Genomic DNA, 19,878 nt, shown 5'->3' with positions numbered 1-19,878 from the left:
GCCCCCTCCCCGTCGTGGCGGGGAGGAGCTCGCAGTAGGGGGAGGGGTCTGGAGATGGATAGGGGACAGAGGGAGGGAGGCCCTGGAGAGCGCGGGGACCTGAGCGAGGTAGGGCAGCATAGGCTGTGCCTACCGTCCATTCTGCAGGGACCTGGGGAACCAAAGTGACTTTAGTAGCCCCTGCGGAGGATGGTTCTGGGCCTTCCCGGGGGCTCTGGGCAACTGTTCCCCCAAATTCTATGGGTAGGAAGGGGAAAAGTGGGCTCTGGCTCACTTCTCAACGACCTAAAATCCTGAGAGAGATCTAGAACAGAAGGGTGTCCTAGATGTCCCCCAAGCAAGGTAACCTGGAGTTACTGAAGAACCCCAGGAGAGATACAGCCTGGAGAAGTGCGGGACCGGTGCATGGCTGGGGTCTGGTTTGGCTCTGGACCAATCTGAACCCAAAGGTAGAAACAGACTGGGCTCTGAATGCCTGGCTGAAGGCTGTTAAACTGACAAATTTATCCCAAGTCCATCTCCAGGCAGTCTGGGCTGCAGGGCATGGCCAAGTCTCCAGCTGTGGGGAGGCCCTGCGCAGCCCTTGTTCCAAGCACCCCCCACCCCCAGCGCCACCACCCCCACATTCTTTCTTTGTTGTGAAAGCAGCAAGGGGTGTAGGAGGCGGGTCAGGAGGAGTCAAGCTTTAGAAGATGGGCCCCAGCTGCTGCTCAGGCCTCCAGGATATGCTGAGAGGGGATGGATAGTGAGTGCCTCATCCCCCTCTGGCTCCGGAGGGCCCCCCAGGCCCGCTTAGACCTCCCTTCCCCCAAGCAGCTGGGAGGAGGAGGGGCAGCCACAGAGGGCCTCACAGGCGGGGAGCAGTGGCGCCAGGACTCCAGGGTCCTGCCACATGGCCACCACATGTCCCTGACAACCCAGTCCATAGCACCTTCTCCTTGGGGTTGTGGGCCTCCTCCCCCATCCCCCAGATGCCTTCCTGCAGGCCCTGCTGCAGAGGATACAAACAGAGGAAGGAAGAGATCCAAGAATCAACACTTCTCTTGTTGCCCCATCCATCACTGTCCCTTGCCCTTCTGTGAAGGGCCCCAACACAACCCTTGCTCCCTACCCTCTTCGGTCAGGACTCAAGTGGCAAAACGGTTACCTGATTCTTTTATTTAAGAAAAGTGAAATACACGGACCTGAAGTGAGGCAGCAGAGGGAACAAGAGAGGCCAGAGCAAGGCAGCTTGGCTGGCCAGCTCCAAACCCTCTGACTGAAAAGCCAGCAGCAGGCTCCATCTCTGAGATGCGTGCCTGCTCCTTAAGCATCTTGGGGGCCTCAGAGCTACTCTAGAGGACTATGAGGAGAGGATGTCCTGAGGGTCCTTCCTGAGGGGAATTCCTGAGGAGGGAGCCAAGACCCTAAGGGCAGCAGCAATCTTCTGGTTAACTGCTCTCCCTTCCCTGTCCCACCTTGGGACTGGAAGAGCCAGGAGCAATAGGGAATGCTGAGAGGGCTGTGGGGGGAGACCCAGCAGACCTGGGGGGGTGGGTTGAATGTCAGCTGCTTGAAGAGAGATCCGTAGTGCTGGCACTGAGGCCCCGGGAGACCTGAAACAGACAACACCATGCCATCAGACTAGGGACCTCAGCTTCCCAAAGACTGTCCCCTGGAGTCTACCCATTACGTGACTGTGACTGCAGTCTGTCTCTAGAGCTAGGATGGAGCCTGGAACTTCGAGCTCAAGCTCTGGAGCTCTGTGTAGTTTTGGCCTTTGCTAGGATGTTCAAGAAGGCCATGATTTAAGGGCACCCGGGTGGCTCAGTCCTTAAGTGTCTGCCTTCAGCTTGGGTCATGATCCCAGCTTCCTGAGATCCAGCCCCACAGTGGACTCCCTGCTCAGCAGGAAGCCTGCTTCTCAATCTCCCCCTCCCCATGCTTGTGTTCCCTCTCTCTCTGTGTCTCTCTCTGTGAAATAAATAAATAAAATCTTAAAAAGAAAAAAAAAAAAAAGAAGGGATGCCTGGGTGGCTCAATCGGTTAAGCTGCTGCCTTCCGCTCAGGCCATGATCCCAGGGTCCTGGGATTGAGTCCCCAATCGAGCTCCTTGCTCCACACGGAGCCTGCTTCTCTCTCCGTCTCTGCCTGCCACTCTGCCTGCTTGTGTGTGCGCGCGCGTGCTCGCGCTCTCTCTCTCTCTCTCTCTCCGACAAATAAATAAATAAATTCTTAAAATAATAATAATCCTAATAATAATTTAAATTTAAAAAAGAAGAAGAAGAAAGCCATGATCTAGTGGAGAGACTGCTTGAAAGACGGACACGAATATCAGCCTATATCCTATACTCTGAATGTGTTGACACAAATGGCCAGTTGCCATTAATATGTCGTTACTGCTGTCTCAGATATAGTGACTTAATATTTTTTTTTTCTTTTTCCCTTCTCATCTGCCACTGAGTCCCCAAGGTGGAGAATATGGTGGCTGCAGGAAGAAGAGCAGTTGGTATCCCCAAATGTTTCTTGAATTATCCGTAATTCCAAAGTACCAATTTACAGAACATCAACTCCTGTTCCCTTCCTGATTAATTTACTCACTTCCATCTCTGGCCCAAAACTGTCCCGTAGTGGTCACCACCCCCAACAAGGTGTCTGCATGATTCTCTTCTACCCAACTCCAGTTCCCTGGCTGAGTCTTCACAGAGGACTCTCTCCTCTTCCCTAGTTCTTGCAGCATTGGCCCGTGGCTCCCCTTTTTTGCTCACCCACCCATATGCTCTTCTCTCACCTGGAGGGGTGCTGCACTGGGTTGATTCAGATAGTTTAAGGAGGCTGCCCGCTTCATGTTGCTGCTGCAGTGCAAAAAGAAAGAACTGAGGCCCCCTCTCTTCCCTGTTAGGGGTCCTAACACTGTGGGCCCCTCATGCATTGCTGTACGCATCAAATCACAGCCTCCTCACCATCTGACAACCCCCTCCCCCGCAACGCACACACATGCACAGTCTCTTAACTTCACCAGTAACTGGCATCTCCTCAGCACCTCTCCCGACCCCTGGGACACCCATCTTTCCCAAACTCTTTCCCCAGGGCCATCCCATCAACCTCCTCCAGGTTTCTCTCCAAGACACTTCTCCAGAGATGGGGGGACAAGACGAGTTGGAGGCAAGGGCTTACTGATCTGCTTTACCATCTCTCAGCCTCACTGTGTACCTGGAGGGCCGAGGCTCAGTCCCCTGGAGTTTCCTCACCAGGAGTTCACTGCTTCTACGAAGCACATCCCGGATCTTGCCCAGAGAACCACTCCTCTGCAGGGTCCCACTACCATCCTGGCAGAGAGGGATGGGGCACAGAAGCTAAGGGGAGCCCATGCAGACAGGCTTCCAAGTCTACTGTTCCCATTTATCCTGCACACATCCCACCTCCCCCAAAAGCCTCATGATTGAAATCAAGAACCCTAGGTACGCCTGGGTGTCTTAGTTGGTTAAGCGTCTGCTTTTGGCTCAGATCATCCCAGCGTCCTGGGATCAAGTCTGACACCGGGCTCCCTGCTTGTCAGGGAGCCCGCCTCTCCCTCTGCCTGCCACTTCCCCTACGCATGCTCTCTCCCTGACAAATAAATAAAATTTTAAAAAAGTAAACAAGAGCCTTATCAATAATGGCTTGCCTACCCCCTTGAGAGGGTGGGACAAACAACTGGAGTGTGGACTACATGCTCTCATGTCTTACCTGGGCAGGCCAGAGCCTCTCCCCATAACACCAGCAGGAGGGAGCCCCAGAGATTTAGGGGCAATAATGAGACTCACCCCTGACCATTCCACGGCCACAGAAGCATCTTCACCTCCCTCAAACTTCACGCTGCCCCCAGGGCCCTCCTGAGAGGTCCTTCCACTGTCACCTTCCCCAAGCAGCTCGGCCACCTTGGTTTGGCTGATAGGGTCAGTGCCCTGGAAGGAAAAGGTAGGCGCTGGGAATCTGCACTCCTTAACTCCTCAGGCTGGAGCTTTCAAACTTTTTTTTTTACCATCAGCCCCAACAGGGGAGACATTTTTCCTTGTGATGTCCTAGTACACACATACTGGAAAGTACTCGCCTTTTCTCTTTGCAATGCATTCCTACTTACAAACAGATATCCATTTTCACTATGGCCACACTGAACTGATTTCAAGACCCACTAATGAGGGGCACATGGGTGGCTCAGTCGTTAAGCATCTGCCTTTGGCTCAGGTCATGACCCCAGGGTTCTGGGATCATGCCCCGCAGCAGGCTCCCTGCTCAGCGGGGAGCCTGCTTCTCCCTCTCCCACTCCCCCTGCTTGTGTTGCCTCTCTCGCTGTCTGTCTCTCTCTGTCAAATAAAATTTTAAAATCTTAAAAAGAAAAAAAAAGACCCACTAATGAGTCATGACCCACAATTTGAGAGACTGACTTCAGGCTCCCTTCAACCTCAATCCTCCTCAGTAACTTCTTCAAACTGTGAAAGGACATGGCTTTCCTTTCAATAGTCCCGTTTAGTGATGTGAACCTTGAACTTGGAGTCCTGACCATAAAGGGCATAGGTAAAAACACACTTAAAAACAACCACGACTACAAGAGACTCTCACCTCCCTTTCCCCGCTTTCTCCTCAGCCTCTCATTCTTCTGAGACTCTAAAGAAGCCCTGGTGATCCCCATCCCCAGGACCTACCTTCCAGACCTCCTTCCCCTCCTGGTCACTGACCTGTTTCTGGGAGCGTAGGGCACATTCTTCTAGGGTCTCGGCTGCCTCCAGCTTTCCCTGGCGCCTGTACAGAGCTCCGAGGTTTCTCAGAGTAGTGTTCACTGTGGGGCTGTGGGAAGAAAGTGAGGAGGGTTCAGAAGAGAAACAGGAGAGAGAGGGAGCAGAGCCAAGGGAAGGTCAAAGAGATGAGGGGAAAAGGTCCCAGAGGCCAGGCTCAGGGTTTGGATGGAGGGCGTGCGAGGCCAAGCCAGCATCTCACTGGCTGCTCACCTGCTCACTTTGCAGGCCTTGTACCAGCCTCCGTACTCAGTGTAGGGCATGCCACCCTCTCGGTGCCGGCTCTGCAGAACAGAGGGAAGGGTAAGCCAGAGCTGAAAACACAGAGATGGCTAGGGGCTACGGTGTGGGCTGGCCTAGGGAAGGCACTGGGCATCTGGGGCTGGTGGTCAGGTGGGAAAGAGTTAAGGAGCTGGACTCATGCAAGGAGGAAGCCAGAGACCCTGGTGGCCTGGGGCTCCCCAGGCTGGACCCCACACTCACTTTGCTCATTTCCTCCCGCTCCTCTGCATGCATCCAGATGGGCTTGTGGTCATCTAGGAGTGATACACGGATGGGATGGTAAGGTTAGAGAACAGAGCTAGACAGTACAGTGGGGAGCCAGGAGCCAGAGGCCCATGGGGCTGAACTAAAGGGGTCTGGCTCTGCCTGGGAACCATTAGGGCGTAATCCCTCACCTTTGGTCTGCATTTTTTTTTTAAGTAGGCTCCACAGGTAGAGTCCAACACAGGGCTTGAACTCATGACCCTGAGATCAAGACTGGAGCCAAGATTAAGAGTCTGACACTCAACTGACTGAGCCACCACCCAGGCACCCTGGTTCTCCATCTGTTCACCACCCTGTAGCTCCCTCCCCAGACCCACCCCACTCACCATCCACAGACCCAAACTCCTGCACATGCGCACGGGTCAGAATCTCTTTGTAGAGCGTCTCAGCCTCAGCATATTTGCCCTGTTTCAGGTAACAGGAAGCCTGCAGGCAGAAAGGCAAAAACACAGGACAGAGACAAGGTCTCAGCAGGGCTCACGGACTTCCACCTCTTGGTCTCTTTGTGACTTTTCCCAGAGATCCTCCTCAGACTTTGTTTTCTAGCTGCAGGGTCAAGGGTGTTCACTCTGCTCCCAGGAGGCTATGGGACTTCACCTTGCCACTGGAATGAGGCAGAGCCCTCAGCCCCAAAGGCAGCCCCCCAGAGGCACAAAGGTGACGAGGTCAGCGTACCACAGTAGGGTGCTTTCCCTTCCCCTCCCTCCATGCCCTTCCAGGTTGTTCTTCCCTTCTGCCCTTACCAGGTTGTTCTTGGTCCGGGCTACGTTAGGGTTGTCTGGTCCCAGCTGCCCCTCATAGATAGCCAGGGCCCGCCTGTAATAGCGCTCCACGGCCTCATACTTGCCCTGGTTTTGGCACAACAGGGCCAGGTTGTTCAGCTGCTTTGCCACATCTGGGTGGTCAGTGCCCAGGACCTGGAAGGGAGTAAAGGAGTGACAGATGGTTACGGCCGTGTGTGTGTAACCCACGTGGGGAGCAGGGGAAGGGAATGACACGAGAGGGAACAAGGCAAAGAAAGAGGGTTGAGTAAAAACATGAGGGAGGAGGATAGACTGGAAGAGAGATGGTGGAGGAAGGGTCACAGCATCAGAGAAGAACGAGAGAGCACAGGCACCTTTTCTCGAATCTCCAGTGCACGCTGGCACAGTGGTTCAGCCTCCTTGTATTTGCCCCTTTTGCCATAGAGCACAGCCAGATTGTTGAGTGTGGCAGCCACCTGGGAAGAAAGGCCCGTCCCCTCAGCATCAGTGCCTTGAGATCCGGGGGTTCTCCCCCTGCCCAACAGGGCCTCACGCTGCAGGGCTCCCAAGGGAAGAGGATGGGGGCCAGCCAACTAGAGGCGGGGGAGGTTCTGAAGGTTCTCTCTGGGGGTGGTACCGCCCTCTAGGGGGATTTGTAGATATTTCTGGAGGGGGATTTGGTGTGGTTTTTGGTGGCCATGAAGAAGAGGGGTGGTGCACTATGGCCTTTGGAAAGGTAAGGATGGTACAGATGTTCTGCATGTGTGGGATAGCTCTCTTAACTTTGGAGTGTCCGGCCAGACATCTGAGCACCATGAGCCTTGACCCTTAGCGGGATAGCAAGAGGGGAGCTGTTTTCTCAGCTACTCACCCCTGCCTACCACATGTTGCAACATAAGAAATTATGTTCATAATTTTGCAAAATACCTTGTTGGCAAAAATACCTTTTTTCTCATTTTCTCCACTGTGACAATCCATCATTGCTCGTTTTCTCATCATATACAAATAAATCTGGCCTGTTGTTACTGAGTCTGACATGGTTTTTTTTTTTTTAATATTTTATTTATTTGACAGAGAGAAATCACAACTAGGCAGAGAGAGAGGAGGAAACAGGCTCCCTGCAGAGCAGAGAGCCCGATGTGGGGCTCGATCCCAGGACCCTGAGATCAGGACCTGAGCTGAAGGCAGAGGCTTTAACCCACTGAGCCACCCAGGCGCCCCTGACATGGCTTTTTAATCTTGTATCCACCAATACTTCTGCTCTGTCATTTTTTTTTAAGTTTACTTATTTACTTTTTTAGTAATCTCCACGCCCGATGTGGGGTGTAGACCCCAAAATCAAGAGTCGCATGCTCTTCTGACTAAGTCAGCCATGTGCCCCTGCCCTGTCATTATTTCTTAGTACTTCTTATATCCAGTGTCTTACTGCTCTCAAGGTTCTAAATCTAAAGTTATATTATATGTAAGTTATACGCTGTATTATGTCTTTTGCTGTAGTTGGACTTAATAGAACTGTTAGCACGTCATGTTTTCATTTCATTATAACGCATCCTATGTATTATTTTACTCTGTTCCTTTCCTCATTTTTATATGATAAGGTGTCATTCAACATTTTTTGGAATTGTATGTGTAGGTCAGTCACAGTGTCTATGAATTATGCTTCAGGAAAATACTCATTATAAGAAAGACACATTGTGCCTCAGAGAGTTGAGAACCCCTGGGCTTAGCAGACAGGGCCTGGAAGAAAGAAGCCCTCACAGCTCCTCACTGAACAGTGAGTGGGCTGAGGGCAGTGGATAAACAAACTAAGAGAAGCCAAAAGAGCAGGAGATGAGGAGGGCAAGGAGTACTGACAGCAGGGTGGTCCCGGCCCAGGGTGCTCTCCCGGATGTTGAGGGCATCATTCAACAGGTGGGCAGCTTCCTTATACTTATTCTGGTCCCTGGAAGAGGAGAGAAGTAACAGGGGTTACCCTGAACTCTGCCCCCAAGTCATCTCTTTCCTTCCTTCCCTTCAGTATGACTGAGGTACATTTAAGGGTCCGGGGCCCTGCGAGGAGACAGGAAGCCTGGGGGGAGCAGTGAGAGTTCCCCAGCATGCCTCTACGTGGATCCAGAACACTGCCATGCAAAGAGGAGACCTTGCATAGGATGCAAGAGATGGAAACAGAGAGGAAAAGAGACCCTCCCAAAGGAGGGAATGGAGAAGCGAAGAGCCAGAGAGGTGAGCGGCTCTGAGGTCAAGGGGTGAGGTATGGAAAGAACGAGAGTGCTGGTGCAGAGGAAGGCTCCGAGTGGGGTCACCTGGGAGGCCCAGCAGGGAGAAGAGGTACCCTCTGGAGAGGGGGAATGGGAGCCGAAGGTGGATCAAGGTGGAAACCTGGAGTCAGAGCTGGGAGACGAGGAGGCCAGGACTCACCGATACACCAGAGCAAGGATGTTGAGCATGGTTGCGACATCAGGGTGGCCATGGCCAGATGTGCGCTCCAGGTCCTCCAGTGCCTGCTTACAGAGTGGCACGGCCACCTCATAGCGACCCTGGGCCGCGTACTGGATCACCAAGTTGTGCAGGGTCCGCAGCCTCGCTGGGATCTCATATCCACTGTGCTGGGCGCCCTGGCCACGGGACACTATCCATCCCGGAAAATGAACAGGAGACTTCCTCCGGGAACTTCCTCTCCCCTTTGCTGTCCGCCCTCCCCACCCCAACCCTGCCTGCACACACCCCCCAGACCCACCTCTACTGCTATTCCTTTGCCCACTCCCTGGTACCTGTGCCCCTCACAACCCCACTTGTTTGCCCCATCACTCATTCATTCAACAAACTTTACTCAGTAAGCATGAGACAAGGGCTGTGTCAGGGATATAAGAAAGACCTGCTTCTTTCCCTCGAGAACCTCATGTTCTTTCACTCCAGGGTCATCATCCCATTTGACTTTGAGCTCCTTACAGGCAAGAACTCTGTCATTCTCAACTCAGTCTCCCTAGTGCCTACCATAGGGCTCAAGACACATTAACTGTGTAATAAATATTGGTGAATAATGGGGAGGCTGTGGAAATGGAAGCAGTAGCCCAGACTCTACCCTATCTCCAGGGGAAGCGAAGAACATATTTCTGGATGGTGAGCACCCCGTATGCAAGGGGGGGGCCACATCTGGGACCAGCCCTCTGCTGCCCCTCTTTACCCTCCAACTCCAAAGGCAGACTCACAGCCATTGTTGGAGTCTTCTTCCTCCTCATTGGGGAAGAGATCATCCAGGGAATCCTTGGTGGCATCACCCTCCTTCTCCTCCTGGAAGGCAAGAAGCAGCATTAGGTATAGATATCCCTAGTAGCCTCTTCAGGGCCCCTCTAAAGCATGAAATCACTGACAGGTGGAGAAGACTCTTGTTCGTGTCCCTGCCACTGGGAAGGCCAGCATCTGTCCGCCAATCTCAGCCCGCTCTTGTTTGTAAATCTCCTTTTCACATTGAGCGCTTCCTAAACACCCTCATTCTCTAGCCTCCACATCTCCCCACCCTCTCAGTTCTTGTAATTATAGCCCAGTGCTGATCCCTGTGTGTTTACACTGATTATATGTCTGTCTTATCTTTCCTGAGGGCAGGGAGTGTGTCTGATCTTATTGACATGTACCCAAAGCGTCTAGCTCAGCCTCCTCCCCATGATCTGCCACCACTCCCTCTCGACTCAGTGCCCAGCCCTCACTGTCTCACCTACTTCCACATGGGGAAATGTGCTTTGTGCCACGAGCACATCAGCCTTGCACAAACACCTCCCAGCCTCCCACCCAGCCTTGTCAATGCGTCCAGTGCAAATCATCCCACTTTTCCTGGGAGAGATCAGCTCTCCAGCCTTATCTATTGACCCATTGCCATCCCGGAAAATGAACAGGAGACTTCCTCAGGGCACTTCCTCTCTCCCCTTTGCTCTAGAAAGCTCCTCCTTTCCCCCTCATCATCCATCGAAATCCAGCCCAACTCTTAACCTGTACAATGAAAAAAATCGAACCCAAATCTTATCCCGCCCCTGTGTACGACCTCATCTGCAAATCCTTCTCAGGCCATTCCAGTCCCACAAACCAATCTTGGAATTCCTCCCATTACTGAACCACTCATCCAGCACTGAGCATCTGAAGTGTCACATTGTGTCGACGACATTGTGTCATCACACACGTGTCCTCATGTGTAAGCCTTGGCCCTGCAGCTCCATTAGGAGCTTGAGAGGACAGGAACTCTCTCTTATAGTTCTTTACATCTCCCCCACACACAGCCTCTCGCACTGCCTCCAGCAGAGAGATAAACACCCGACTGCTGAGTGAGGTTTACATTTCATACCTTTTGAGAGCAAATTTTAGGAGGGTCTTGCTCGACTGTGCTATGCTTTCCAGCGCTGGAGCATGTAGGATTCTGGGCTGGAATTGCCCGGGTGCTTATGGGTCTCTGCCAACCCCAAAACCTCTAACTTGGGGAGCAGGAACTCTGTCTGCCTCGGTCACTGCTGCACCCCCCAGCAGAGTGCGCAGTGTCTGGCATTCACAGCTGTCACGGAACTACATGCAGACCGAATGAGTTAAGACTGTTTCAGCCGTGCTCCTCTCTGGAGTTGGTGTCAGGACCTGCATTCGGCCAGGTGGGGGCAGGTCGTGCAGCACGGCCAGTCCCTGCAGCTCGTGACCAGTTGCCCCACATCTCTGGTGACTCCTAGCTGTCCCCCCACTACTGGCGACTCCCAGCTACCCCCAGTAGCCAGCCTTGCTGGCGCGCGCTTACCGCAGTGTGCCCATCCTCGTCATACTGGCGCAGCTGGCCCAGGAACTCCAGGTGCTTCTTTTCCTCCTCCAGCTGGGCCACAGCCTGTTCGCTGCGCTGGAGCCGCTGCTGGGTGCCTGCCAGTTCATCCCGGAGCCACTGGTTCTCCTGACACAGCCTCCGTACCTGAGCCCGCAGCTTCTGTTTCTCCGACTCCACTGTGCTCAGGTGGCTGGCCAGAGCCAGCATCACCTAGGTGGGCACACCCCATGAGTACCCAATTCTGGACTAGAGTGTTCTGGGATTAAGTGGGAGGGGAGCCTACAGGGAGGCAGCAAGACTGGCAGGGGCCAGGAGGCGGGGTTGGGCAGCAAGAGTGCTACCTTTGTAATACACCCCGAATCCAATTTTTCACCACCTTCAGAGCCACCACCCTGGGCCAGGTCACCATCACTTCCCCCCTGGGTGACTACCACTGCCTCCTCACTGACCTCTGTTTCGGTCCTTTTTCCTTAGAGTCTGTTCTCAACCCAGCAGTCAGCTAGTCCTTGTAACATGTTAAGCTAGACCACATCACTCCTCTGCTCCATATATTCCAATAGTTTTCATTTCATTCAAAGCAAAAGCAACGTCCTTGTGATGAACCACGAGTTCCACATGATCTGTCCCTTGGCTCTTAACCCTGCTACACCTTACACTTCATTTTCTCTCTTTCTTTCTCCTTCTTTTTCCTTTTCCTTCATTCTTTCTCTTCCTTTCAAGATTTTTGATTTTTAAGTAATCCCTCTACCCAAGGTGGGGCTTGAACTCACGATCCCGAGATCAAGAGTCTCACACTCCACGACAGAGCCCGCCAGGCACCCCTGCACTTCATTTCCTATTTTGCTTCACCTCACCCGCTCTTACTGCAGCCATACTGGTCCCTCACTGGCCTCACCGGGAATACTCCAGTTCCGGGCCTTTGTAGGTACTACCCACTCTGCTGTAGAAGCTCGTCCCTATTTATTGTAGGACTCACTCCCTCATCTTCAAATCTTGGCTCAAATGCCACCTTTCAGTAAGACTTTTTTTGACCATCATATCTAAAGTTGTATCCTCTTTCTGTACCCCCTAGTCACCTTCTCTGTTTTATTTTTATCCCTTTTCCTTTGCAAGTATCACTCTTTGACATACAGAATCCTTTCCGCATTTGTGTATTGTCTGCCTCCTGCAGCTAGAATGTAAGCTCTGAGATGGCAAAGATTTTTGATTATTGCATTCAGTGATGTTTCTCCAGCGCCCAGAAGACTTGTGCCTGGTACAAAGCAGGGGCTTAACACATATTTACTACATGAATGAATGCAAGCATCTAGGACCAGGCAATCCTAAATGACCCCATAACTCCAATCTGACAAATGTTCCTCGAAGGGCCACTTGGTATCACTTTCTTCCTCTCACCTGGGCCTCACTCAGCCCCAGCTCGATGTTTTCCATGGAACGTCGCAGCTGCCGGGCCTTCTCATGCACCAGTCCTTCTTCATGGCCTCCCTGCTGCAGACACTCAATGGTATGGGATAGACTCTGCAGGACAGCCTGATGTTCACTGTGTAGGGCCTCCAGCCCTTGGCTCACCAGCCGAGTGCTTCCCAGGATCTCCTCCTGGCTGAGCCGGTGCCCTGCAGGCTCATCCCGCTGCCCCAACACCAGGCCTGACATCTTGGCCAGGGGGACCTTGCCTGGGCTGAAGAGAAACAACAGAGTTCAGTGGGGGTAAAGATAAGAAAGAGAGGCTCAGCACCTTGGTTAAAGGGTGGTAAGGACCCAAGGGAAGGGACAAGAGAGAGTATGCGTGACCTTCCGGTTTAATTGGAGAGAGAATGACCAGTGGGGAGGGAACCTACGACACTAAACGCAAAGCTAAGGTTGTGGGAAAGAGAGAGGGAGAGGAATTGACTTGAACGAAGAAAGATTATTGAAGGAACAAAAATGCTGAGATCTAGCAATCGGATTTAGAACTCAGGAAGAGAACAGAAAAGTTGTTGGAAAGAGAGCATGGGTCAGGAATAGGAAAAGCAATCAGAGGAGAGACAGCACTATAGGGAACGGAGAGGGTGTCTGGAAAACACAGAAAAAGAAACAGGGTTAAAGCAGACAGGAGATATAAAGAAAACGGTGCCGAGGTTTCAAAAAATAGGAAAGGTACAGGATTCAAAGTGACAGGGAAAAGGGGAAGAAGAAGAAAGGAGCCTTCATTGCAGGACCCAGATGAGAGGGCCCCAGAAAGCTCAAGGTGTTCAGACTGTGTCAGCCTCAGAGCCAAGGCCAGCATCTCCAAACCTAGGAAACTCTGCTTCTTTCCCCACTAGGCTTTCAACCCATACTTCCCAACTCCCAGATGTCAGGCTCACTTCCTACTTCCTCAAAAGAGCCTCGTTTCTCACCTTTCCAGTATTCTTACCGGTGGACGGAGCAAAACCCTTGCCTGTGGCACTCAGGCCAAAGCCGGGAAGAAACTCTTTCAGTAGCCAGGTACTCACAAGGAACTGCCCTGCCCAAAGTCCAGAAGTCCAGCCTTCCCACCCCTTCTCTCACCACTTCACAGCCACCCAGAGGACCTGGCGCAGAGCCCTACTCAGGGCAAACACCCTCCCTCTCTCTACCTCAGGCCTTCAAAGACAACCAGTGTCCCTCTTCCTTCGCCAAGCCAACCTCCCATCCCAGGCCACGGGGAGCTCTTTTCTCCCCAAGAAGGGAATGAAACTTGATTTGAGATCTGCGGCAAGGGGTGTGTCTGGGAAAGGGTGAGGAGGCAGACCTGGTCACTCCTGGCCCATTCACTTTCACGGCTTTGTCTTTGTCATGACCACCTACTAACAGGCTCTGAGAGGAGTCACCTTAGGGTTCCTCTCAGACGCCTGATGATGCAGGAAAGAATAGCACGTCTTCTGAGCGGCTGTAGGGTCACAGGGAAACGCGGTGCTGGGGGTCTGTCTCCCAGCCTGGGCGTGCGATCGAGAACTGTTCCCGGTTGTCGACCTGCCCTGGGGCCCAGGGTGGGGACAGAGTGAGACGGGCGGGGGCGATGGGGGGAGGTGCGGGGGCACCGCCGAGCTCCGCGTCTGGAGAACGCCGAGGTCAATGAGTCCGTTGGGAGCGCAGGGGGCGGGGCAGGCCGTCTGTCTGTCCTTCGGGACGCCGAGGGGCGGGAAGACTCGTGGGGGGCGGGGTTTTTCAGATTGTCTGGAGTTGTGTGAGGTCGGCTGGTGGGGCTTTGTCCATCTGTCCCGGAATGCGGAAAGGAGGTAGTGGGACCTCAACGCTAAGCCCGAAAGTACCCTCAAAGACTCACCCGCAGTCTGTCGCTCCGGCTGCCTCCCTTGCTGGTACTGCCCCTTTAAATCCATCATGGCTGCCGCTCGAGGCAATTGTTTTGACGGCTCCAAGGGGCGGGGCCTGCTCCCCAGTCACGCGACCTAAGGCCCGCCGGAGGATTGGCTTTGACCACGCGCAAGGAGGAAAGGAGGTGTGCGTCCACCTTGGTCTCGGGTTCTCTGCCCACCTCCTTACGTCAGGAGAAAGCGACGGCACCGGGATTTGTTAGCGTCATCTACAGACGCCCGGCGGCCTGGCTAAGAGTAATGGTGGTGTGCTGACTCCGGCGGAGCTTGGTTACCCTCATGGCTCTGAGGGCACTGACTCGCGCTCTGGGCTCCTTGAGCTTGAGGCCCCCAGCCGTCGCTGCCCTCGGGCCCAGCCTGCTCCCGGCCGCGCAGGTAATGCACCCTATCTGGAAATAAGGCTGTTTCTGTTCGGGCCGCCGGAGAGAGCACCCTGGGATGGGAGGCGGAGGATGTGAGTCTGATCAGGAATCACGCCGGCCTGGGTCTCTCAGCCTCAGCTTTTTCTTCTGCAAGTGTTGCTGTCCCACAGGGTCGCTGGTTTCCTCCGACGAGATACTGCAAGTGAAAGTATTTTACAGAGGCGCCTGGGTGGCTCAGTGGCTTAAGCCGCTGCCTTCGGCTCAGGTCATGATCTCAGGGTCCTGGGATCGAGCCCCGCATCGGGCTCTCTGCTCCGCGGGGAGCCTGCTCCCTCCTCTCTCTCTGCCTGCTTCTCTGCCTACTTGTGATCTCTATCTGTCAAATAAATAAATAAAATCTTTTTAAAAAAAAAGTATTTTACAGGTCACTGTACAGGTTTCAGTAATAACCGACATGGAGTCCCAGTCATAAGCCAATCATAAGTAGTTGACATTTTAAATAAATCAATTCTTTTTTTTAAGATAACTATATGACATTTATTTTTTAAGGTTTTATTTATTTTAGAGAGAGCGAAAGCAATCACAGAGGAAGAGGGATCACAGAGGCCGAGGAAGATGCAGACTCACCACTGCGCGGAGAGCCCAGTGCGGGGCTCGATTCCAGGACCGAGATCATGACCTGAGCTGAAGGCAGACATTTAACCAACTGAGCCCTCCAGGCGCCCCCGCCCTTTTTTTTTCTTTTTTTTTGACAGTAAGCATAGAACTGTAAATACACAATATAAATAACAGTAGAAAACAAAATTGTTACAGGAAAAGTGGAGGGAATATAGAGAAACTGTTTTCCTGTTGCTCGAAGAGAAATGAAGGGAAAAGCCTATGACAGATCATCCAGTACTCTTGTCTTAAATTCTTTACATACATTTCTACAGTTTTTTTGATTAAACAAAGAAAGTACAGATAACTCTGTAACAATAGCAAATTGCTTCCCTAATAGCTATTTGCCTTTCCAGTCAAATTCACTTCATTTTAGGATTTTTTAAAAAGTCAAGATGAGAAATCACTAGTATTCTGGTTCCCGATGATCTAATTTGCCTTTCACCAAACTGGTAATTTTTGAAAGTTGGCTGCACATGGAAAGAATAGGTGTAGCAAAAGGTGATTTAAAAATTTTGTTAAAATGGGGCGCCTGGGTGGCTCAGCGGGTTAAAGCCTCTGCCTTCGGCTCAGGTCATGATCCCAAGGTCCTGGGATCGAGCCCCGCATCGGGCTCTCTGCTTGGCTGGGAGCCTGCCTGCTTCCTCCTCTCTCTCTCTCTGCCTGCCTCTCTGCCTACTTGTAATCTCTATCTGTCAAAAAAATAAATCTTTAAAAAAAAAAATTTTTTTTGTTAAAATGTAACAGAAAATCGGGGCACCTGGGTGGCTCAGTGGGTTAAAGCCTCTGCCTTCCTTTCAGGTCATGAGCCCAGGGTCCTGGGATAGAGCCCCCTCTGCTCAGCAGGGAGCCTGCTTCCTCCTCTCTGTCTGTCTGTCTGCCTCTCTGCCTACTTGTGATCTCTGTCAAATAAATAAATAAAATCTTTTTATAAAAATGTCAGTTTAGGGGCGCCTGGGTGGCTCAGTGGATTGAGCCGCTGCCTTCGGCTCAGGTCATGATCTCAGGGTCCTGGGATGGAGCCCCGCATCGGGCTCTCTGCTCCGCAGGGAGCCTGCTTCCTCCTCTCTCTCTCTCTCTCTCTGCCTTCCTCTCTGCCTACTTGTGATCTCTCTCTCTGTCAAATAAATAAATAAATAAAATGTCAGTTTAACCCCTTTCAATGTCCTTTCAACCCCTATATAAGGTTATAATTACCATTTTACATGAGAAAACTCATCCAGCAGTCCAAGGTCATACACTCAAGTATTTTTTTTAATAATTTCTTGTTTTATTTTAAGATTTTTTAATTTGAGACTGCACAAGTGGGAAGGACGATCAGAGAAAGAGGGAGAAACTGGCTTCTTGCTTGGCAGAGAGCCCAACATGGGGCTGAATTCCAGGACCCTGGGATCATGACTGAAGCCAAAGGCAGACACTCAACCGACTGAGCCACCCAGGTGCCCCATATACCAGGTATTGAAGCTATAAACAATCTGGCTTCAAAATCTGAGCTGTTGGGGTGCTCAGTTGGTTAAGCATCTGCCTTCAGCTCCCATCATGATCCCAGGGTCCTGGGATCCAGCCCCATGTTGGGCTCTCTGCTCAGCAGGAAGCCAGCTTCTCCCTCTCCCTCTGCCTGCCGCTCCCCCTGCTTGTGCTCTTTCTCTCTCTAATAAATAAATAAAATCTTAAAAAGCCTGGGCTCTTAATTAACCACTGAAGATGAGTCATTGCTGAGATTAGAGAATGCAGCCCAAAATAACAAGATTAGTAGTCTAAGGTAAAGCTATCCTCAATGTTCCTAGTGGGTGATTGGTGAGTCACAGAGGAAAAAAGTGTAAGTCTTATTCCTCTGGACCTTTCTGGATGATGGTAGAGTTTGGCAGATGCATACTTAAAATTCAGAACGAAAGCAACCTCCTCTAAAATGCTGTGAATACAGCAGGGAACAAGACAGAAATGATCCTTCCCTTCCATTCACACCTGGAAAACTCCCAGAAACTTACGCAGAGGGGCACAGGCATTGGTGCTGATGGCATATGAATGTGTGAAAGTTACCAGCTTTGGAAAAGGAAGTTGTTTAAAGAAGGAAGAGTTACCCAGAGAAGAAGAGTTTTGAGCGAAATTTGGAAGATGCCCCAAGGGAAGAACATTCCATTGAAGAAATACTTTAGAGGTTAGAGAATCAAATGAGGAGAGGTAATCAACAGACATACACCTAGATAAACATTCCAACATTATATGTGTACAAGCAGTGAAGGGTGGAGTTTTTGGATAGCGGGTCTGGGACATTCCTAGAAGGAAGTAGGCTACTGGGTCTCTACCTTCACCCTTGGTTCTCTGGTGCTTCTCCTTTGGTTACCTTTCAAGTCATAGAGATATCTGTTTATCTCTAGATGACAAGGTCTACCCTTCTCCAGCTGCCCTCTTCCTCAGTGTTGCTCCCCTGCCGCCCACTGCTTACCTCCGTGGCCCTTAGTGCGAATATTGTGTCCTGGAAGAGTCATACCAAGTACACCATTACACCAGTGAAGATGAGGAAGTCTGGGGGCCGAAACCACACAGGTGAGAGCAAGAGCGAGAGGATTTACGCATTAAAGGGGAAAAACATGTTAGGATCCTAGGTCTGTTTCTTGACAGGCAGAGGAATGTAATTAAAGAGCATTTATTGGACTCTTTCTGCATGTAGTGTGTGTGTAAGAACCAGAGAGTAGAATACAAAGTAACAGAAAGGTGGTCTGTGCTCCTAAAGACCATTGAGGTAGTTGAAGAAAACCAGATATACACATGAAGTGTACATTATTCATGTCTCTCAGAAATTTCAACAGCTGAGCACTATTTCCATCATTCTCAGTAAACTTACTGAAGTAATTTGTAGAGATTTTGTCTGGAGGTTTTATATAACTTCAATATCCTGTAATTAAGTTTTTACCAAACTCTGTGTAGGTATTTCCCCACCCCCCTTTACCCAAGTGTGCTGTGCAAATTTATTATTTTCCACTTGTGTCATAATGTTAGGAAGTACTGCTTTCTGCACAGAATGGGCCTATTCCCACTGCTGGGAGCTGATTCATCTGACTTGAGTCATGTCTCTGCACTTTCCTGACCACAGGCCGAATCCAAGTGCATGGTATTGGCGGGGGCCACAAGCAACGTTATCGCATGATTGACTTTCTGCGCTTCCGGCCTGAGCTGGAAACGAAGCCAGGACCGTTTGAGGAGAAGGTCATCGTGGTCCGCTATGATCCCTGTAGGCAAGTTTGGGATGTGAGATGATGGTGGTGTGGCTGTATGACTGTTCTAGGGTTTTCAGAAGATGCAGGGCTGCCTAGATGGTCTGCTCATATGTCCCTCACCCCAAACAGATCAGCAGACATAGCTCTGGTTGCTGGGGGCAGCCGGAAACGCTGGATCATTGCCACAGAAAACATGCAGGCTGGAGATGTCATCCTGAACTCTGACCACATAGGCCGAATGGCAGGTGAGAGACAGCTGCCAGATGTGTATGGGCTTGGAGCCTGCAAGGGGTCTGGGGCTGATGAAATTCTGTCTTTTAGTTGCTGCTCGGGAAGGGGACGCACATCCTCTTGGGGCCTTGCCTGTGGGGACCCTTGTCAACAGCGTGGAGAGTGAGCCAGGCCGGGGGGCCCAGTATATCCGAGCTGCAGGTATGAGGAAAGGAGCTACTTGGGGGTCTTAGGATACCTGAGGCCAAAGGGTACCTGAGGTCCCAATTCTCTGAACCTGTGGGGCCACATGTGGTCCGCAGACAGAGAAAAGGTGGGAAAAATCCACGGAAAACGAGGGTGGAGAGGTGCTGGTGTTTTTACCTCAAACATTGCACGCTTCCTGCTGCAGTGTATCTGCTCCTAAGGGCAAAGAAAGGGCGGGGTATGCAGTATGTCCCCTTATAAATTTGCCCCCACCTCCTCCCTGCGGAGGGTGGCAAAGCTGTCTCTGCCTTCCCCAGGGACGTGTGGTGTGCTGCTACGGAAAGTGAATGGGACGGCCATCATCCAGCTGCCCTCCAAGAGGCAGATGCAGGTGTGCGTGGATACAGGTGGGAGGGATCCGCAAAGGAGGAATTTTGGGAATGTACCTTTCTGGCCTGGGATAGTTCCCAGGTGTTTCATGTGAGGAACCACCATGAGTTAGGTGTGTCCCTTTCTGCCCTGTGATTAGGCATGCCTTGTCAGGCTGACACTGTAATGGGAGAGGGAACAGTGCCTTTTGTTTTCTACCACCATAGCACCTGCACTCAGGGTCAGTTATGCTGTGGTTTTCTCCTGTCCTCTCCCTTCTCTCAGTGAGGGTAAGAAGCCTGCCGAGATTCATGCAGGCAACAAAAACAGGTTCTTTCCCTCCATGGTGCATTCTCTTCCAACTGCTTTTTCGGTCAGGTTCTGGAAACGTGCATCGCAACAGTAGGCCGGGTATCCAACGTCGATCACAACAAACGTGTCATCGGCAAGGCTGGGCGGAACCGGTGGCTGGGCAAGAGGCCTTCCAGTGGACTGTGGCACCGCAAGGGGGGCTGGGCTGGCCGCAAGATTCGGCCACTGCCCCCCATGAAGAGTTATGTGAAGCTGCCCTCCGCAGCTGCCCAAAGCTGATATCCCTGGATTCTAATAAAATCGCCCCCCATTTTTATCTATTACTGTTTTTTGGGGGAGGGAGGATGGTACATATTAGACCGGGGAAGAAACACAG

General features: G+C 51.7%; 2 protein-coding genes across 8 annotated transcripts; one reads left to right on the top strand and one right to left on the bottom strand.

Moving 5' to 3' along the window:
- Window positions 1–1,143: 1,143 nt before the first annotated feature.
- Window positions 1,144–14,215, bottom strand: KLC4 (kinesin light chain 4). 6 transcript variants are annotated; one of them, XM_046004438.1, is made up of 16 exons: window positions 14,119–14,213; window positions 12,228–12,510; window positions 10,812–11,042; window positions 9,253–9,334; window positions 8,462–8,672; window positions 7,898–7,985; window positions 6,418–6,519; window positions 6,044–6,217; window positions 5,627–5,726; window positions 5,238–5,290; window positions 4,968–5,038; window positions 4,698–4,806; window positions 3,786–3,926; window positions 3,193–3,308; window positions 2,771–2,834; window positions 1,406–1,595 (listed from the first exon to the last, which is right to left on the bottom strand). In XM_046004438.1, exons 2-16 carry the CDS (start codon window positions 12,483–12,485, stop codon window positions 1,545–1,547), a joined length of 1,851 nt encoding a protein of 616 aa, XP_045860394.1. In that variant the 5' UTR covers window positions 12,486–12,510; window positions 14,119–14,213; the 3' UTR covers window positions 1,406–1,544. The 6 variants fall into 6 exon arrangements, with proteins under 6 accessions (XP_045860393.1, XP_045860390.1, XP_045860388.1 ...); XM_046004435.1 differs by lacking the exon at window positions 14,119–14,213 and adding an exon at window positions 13,228–13,323; XM_046004437.1 differs by lacking the exon at window positions 3,193–3,308 and having other exon boundaries at window positions 1,144–1,595; window positions 14,119–14,215.
- A 135-nt stretch (window positions 14,216–14,350) lies between these two features.
- On the top strand, window positions 14,351–19,818 carry MRPL2 (mitochondrial ribosomal protein L2). Of its 2 annotated transcripts, XM_046004440.1 has the most exons (8): window positions 14,406–14,542; window positions 16,467–16,641; window positions 17,565–17,733; window positions 18,281–18,422; window positions 18,534–18,649; window positions 18,726–18,836; window positions 19,139–19,212; window positions 19,569–19,818. In XM_046004440.1, the coding sequence occupies exons 3-8, from the start codon at window positions 17,565–17,567 to the stop codon at window positions 19,779–19,781; spliced, it is 825 nt and encodes a 274-aa protein (XP_045860396.1). In that variant the 5' UTR covers window positions 14,406–14,542; window positions 16,467–16,641; the 3' UTR covers window positions 19,782–19,818. The 2 variants fall into 2 exon arrangements, with proteins under 2 accessions (XP_045860395.1, XP_045860396.1); XM_046004439.1 differs by lacking the exon at window positions 16,467–16,641 and having other exon boundaries at window positions 14,351–14,542.
- The last annotated feature ends 60 nt before the right edge of the window (window positions 19,819–19,878 follow it).

Source organism: Meles meles, chromosome 5 (genome assembly GCF_922984935.1).
Source record: "Meles meles chromosome 5, mMelMel3.1 paternal haplotype, whole genome shotgun sequence".
Lineage (NCBI taxonomy): Eukaryota > Metazoa > Chordata > Mammalia > Carnivora > Mustelidae > Meles > Meles meles.
Note: the sequence above shows the minus strand (reverse complement) of the source record. Positions and strands in the feature narration are given on the sequence as shown.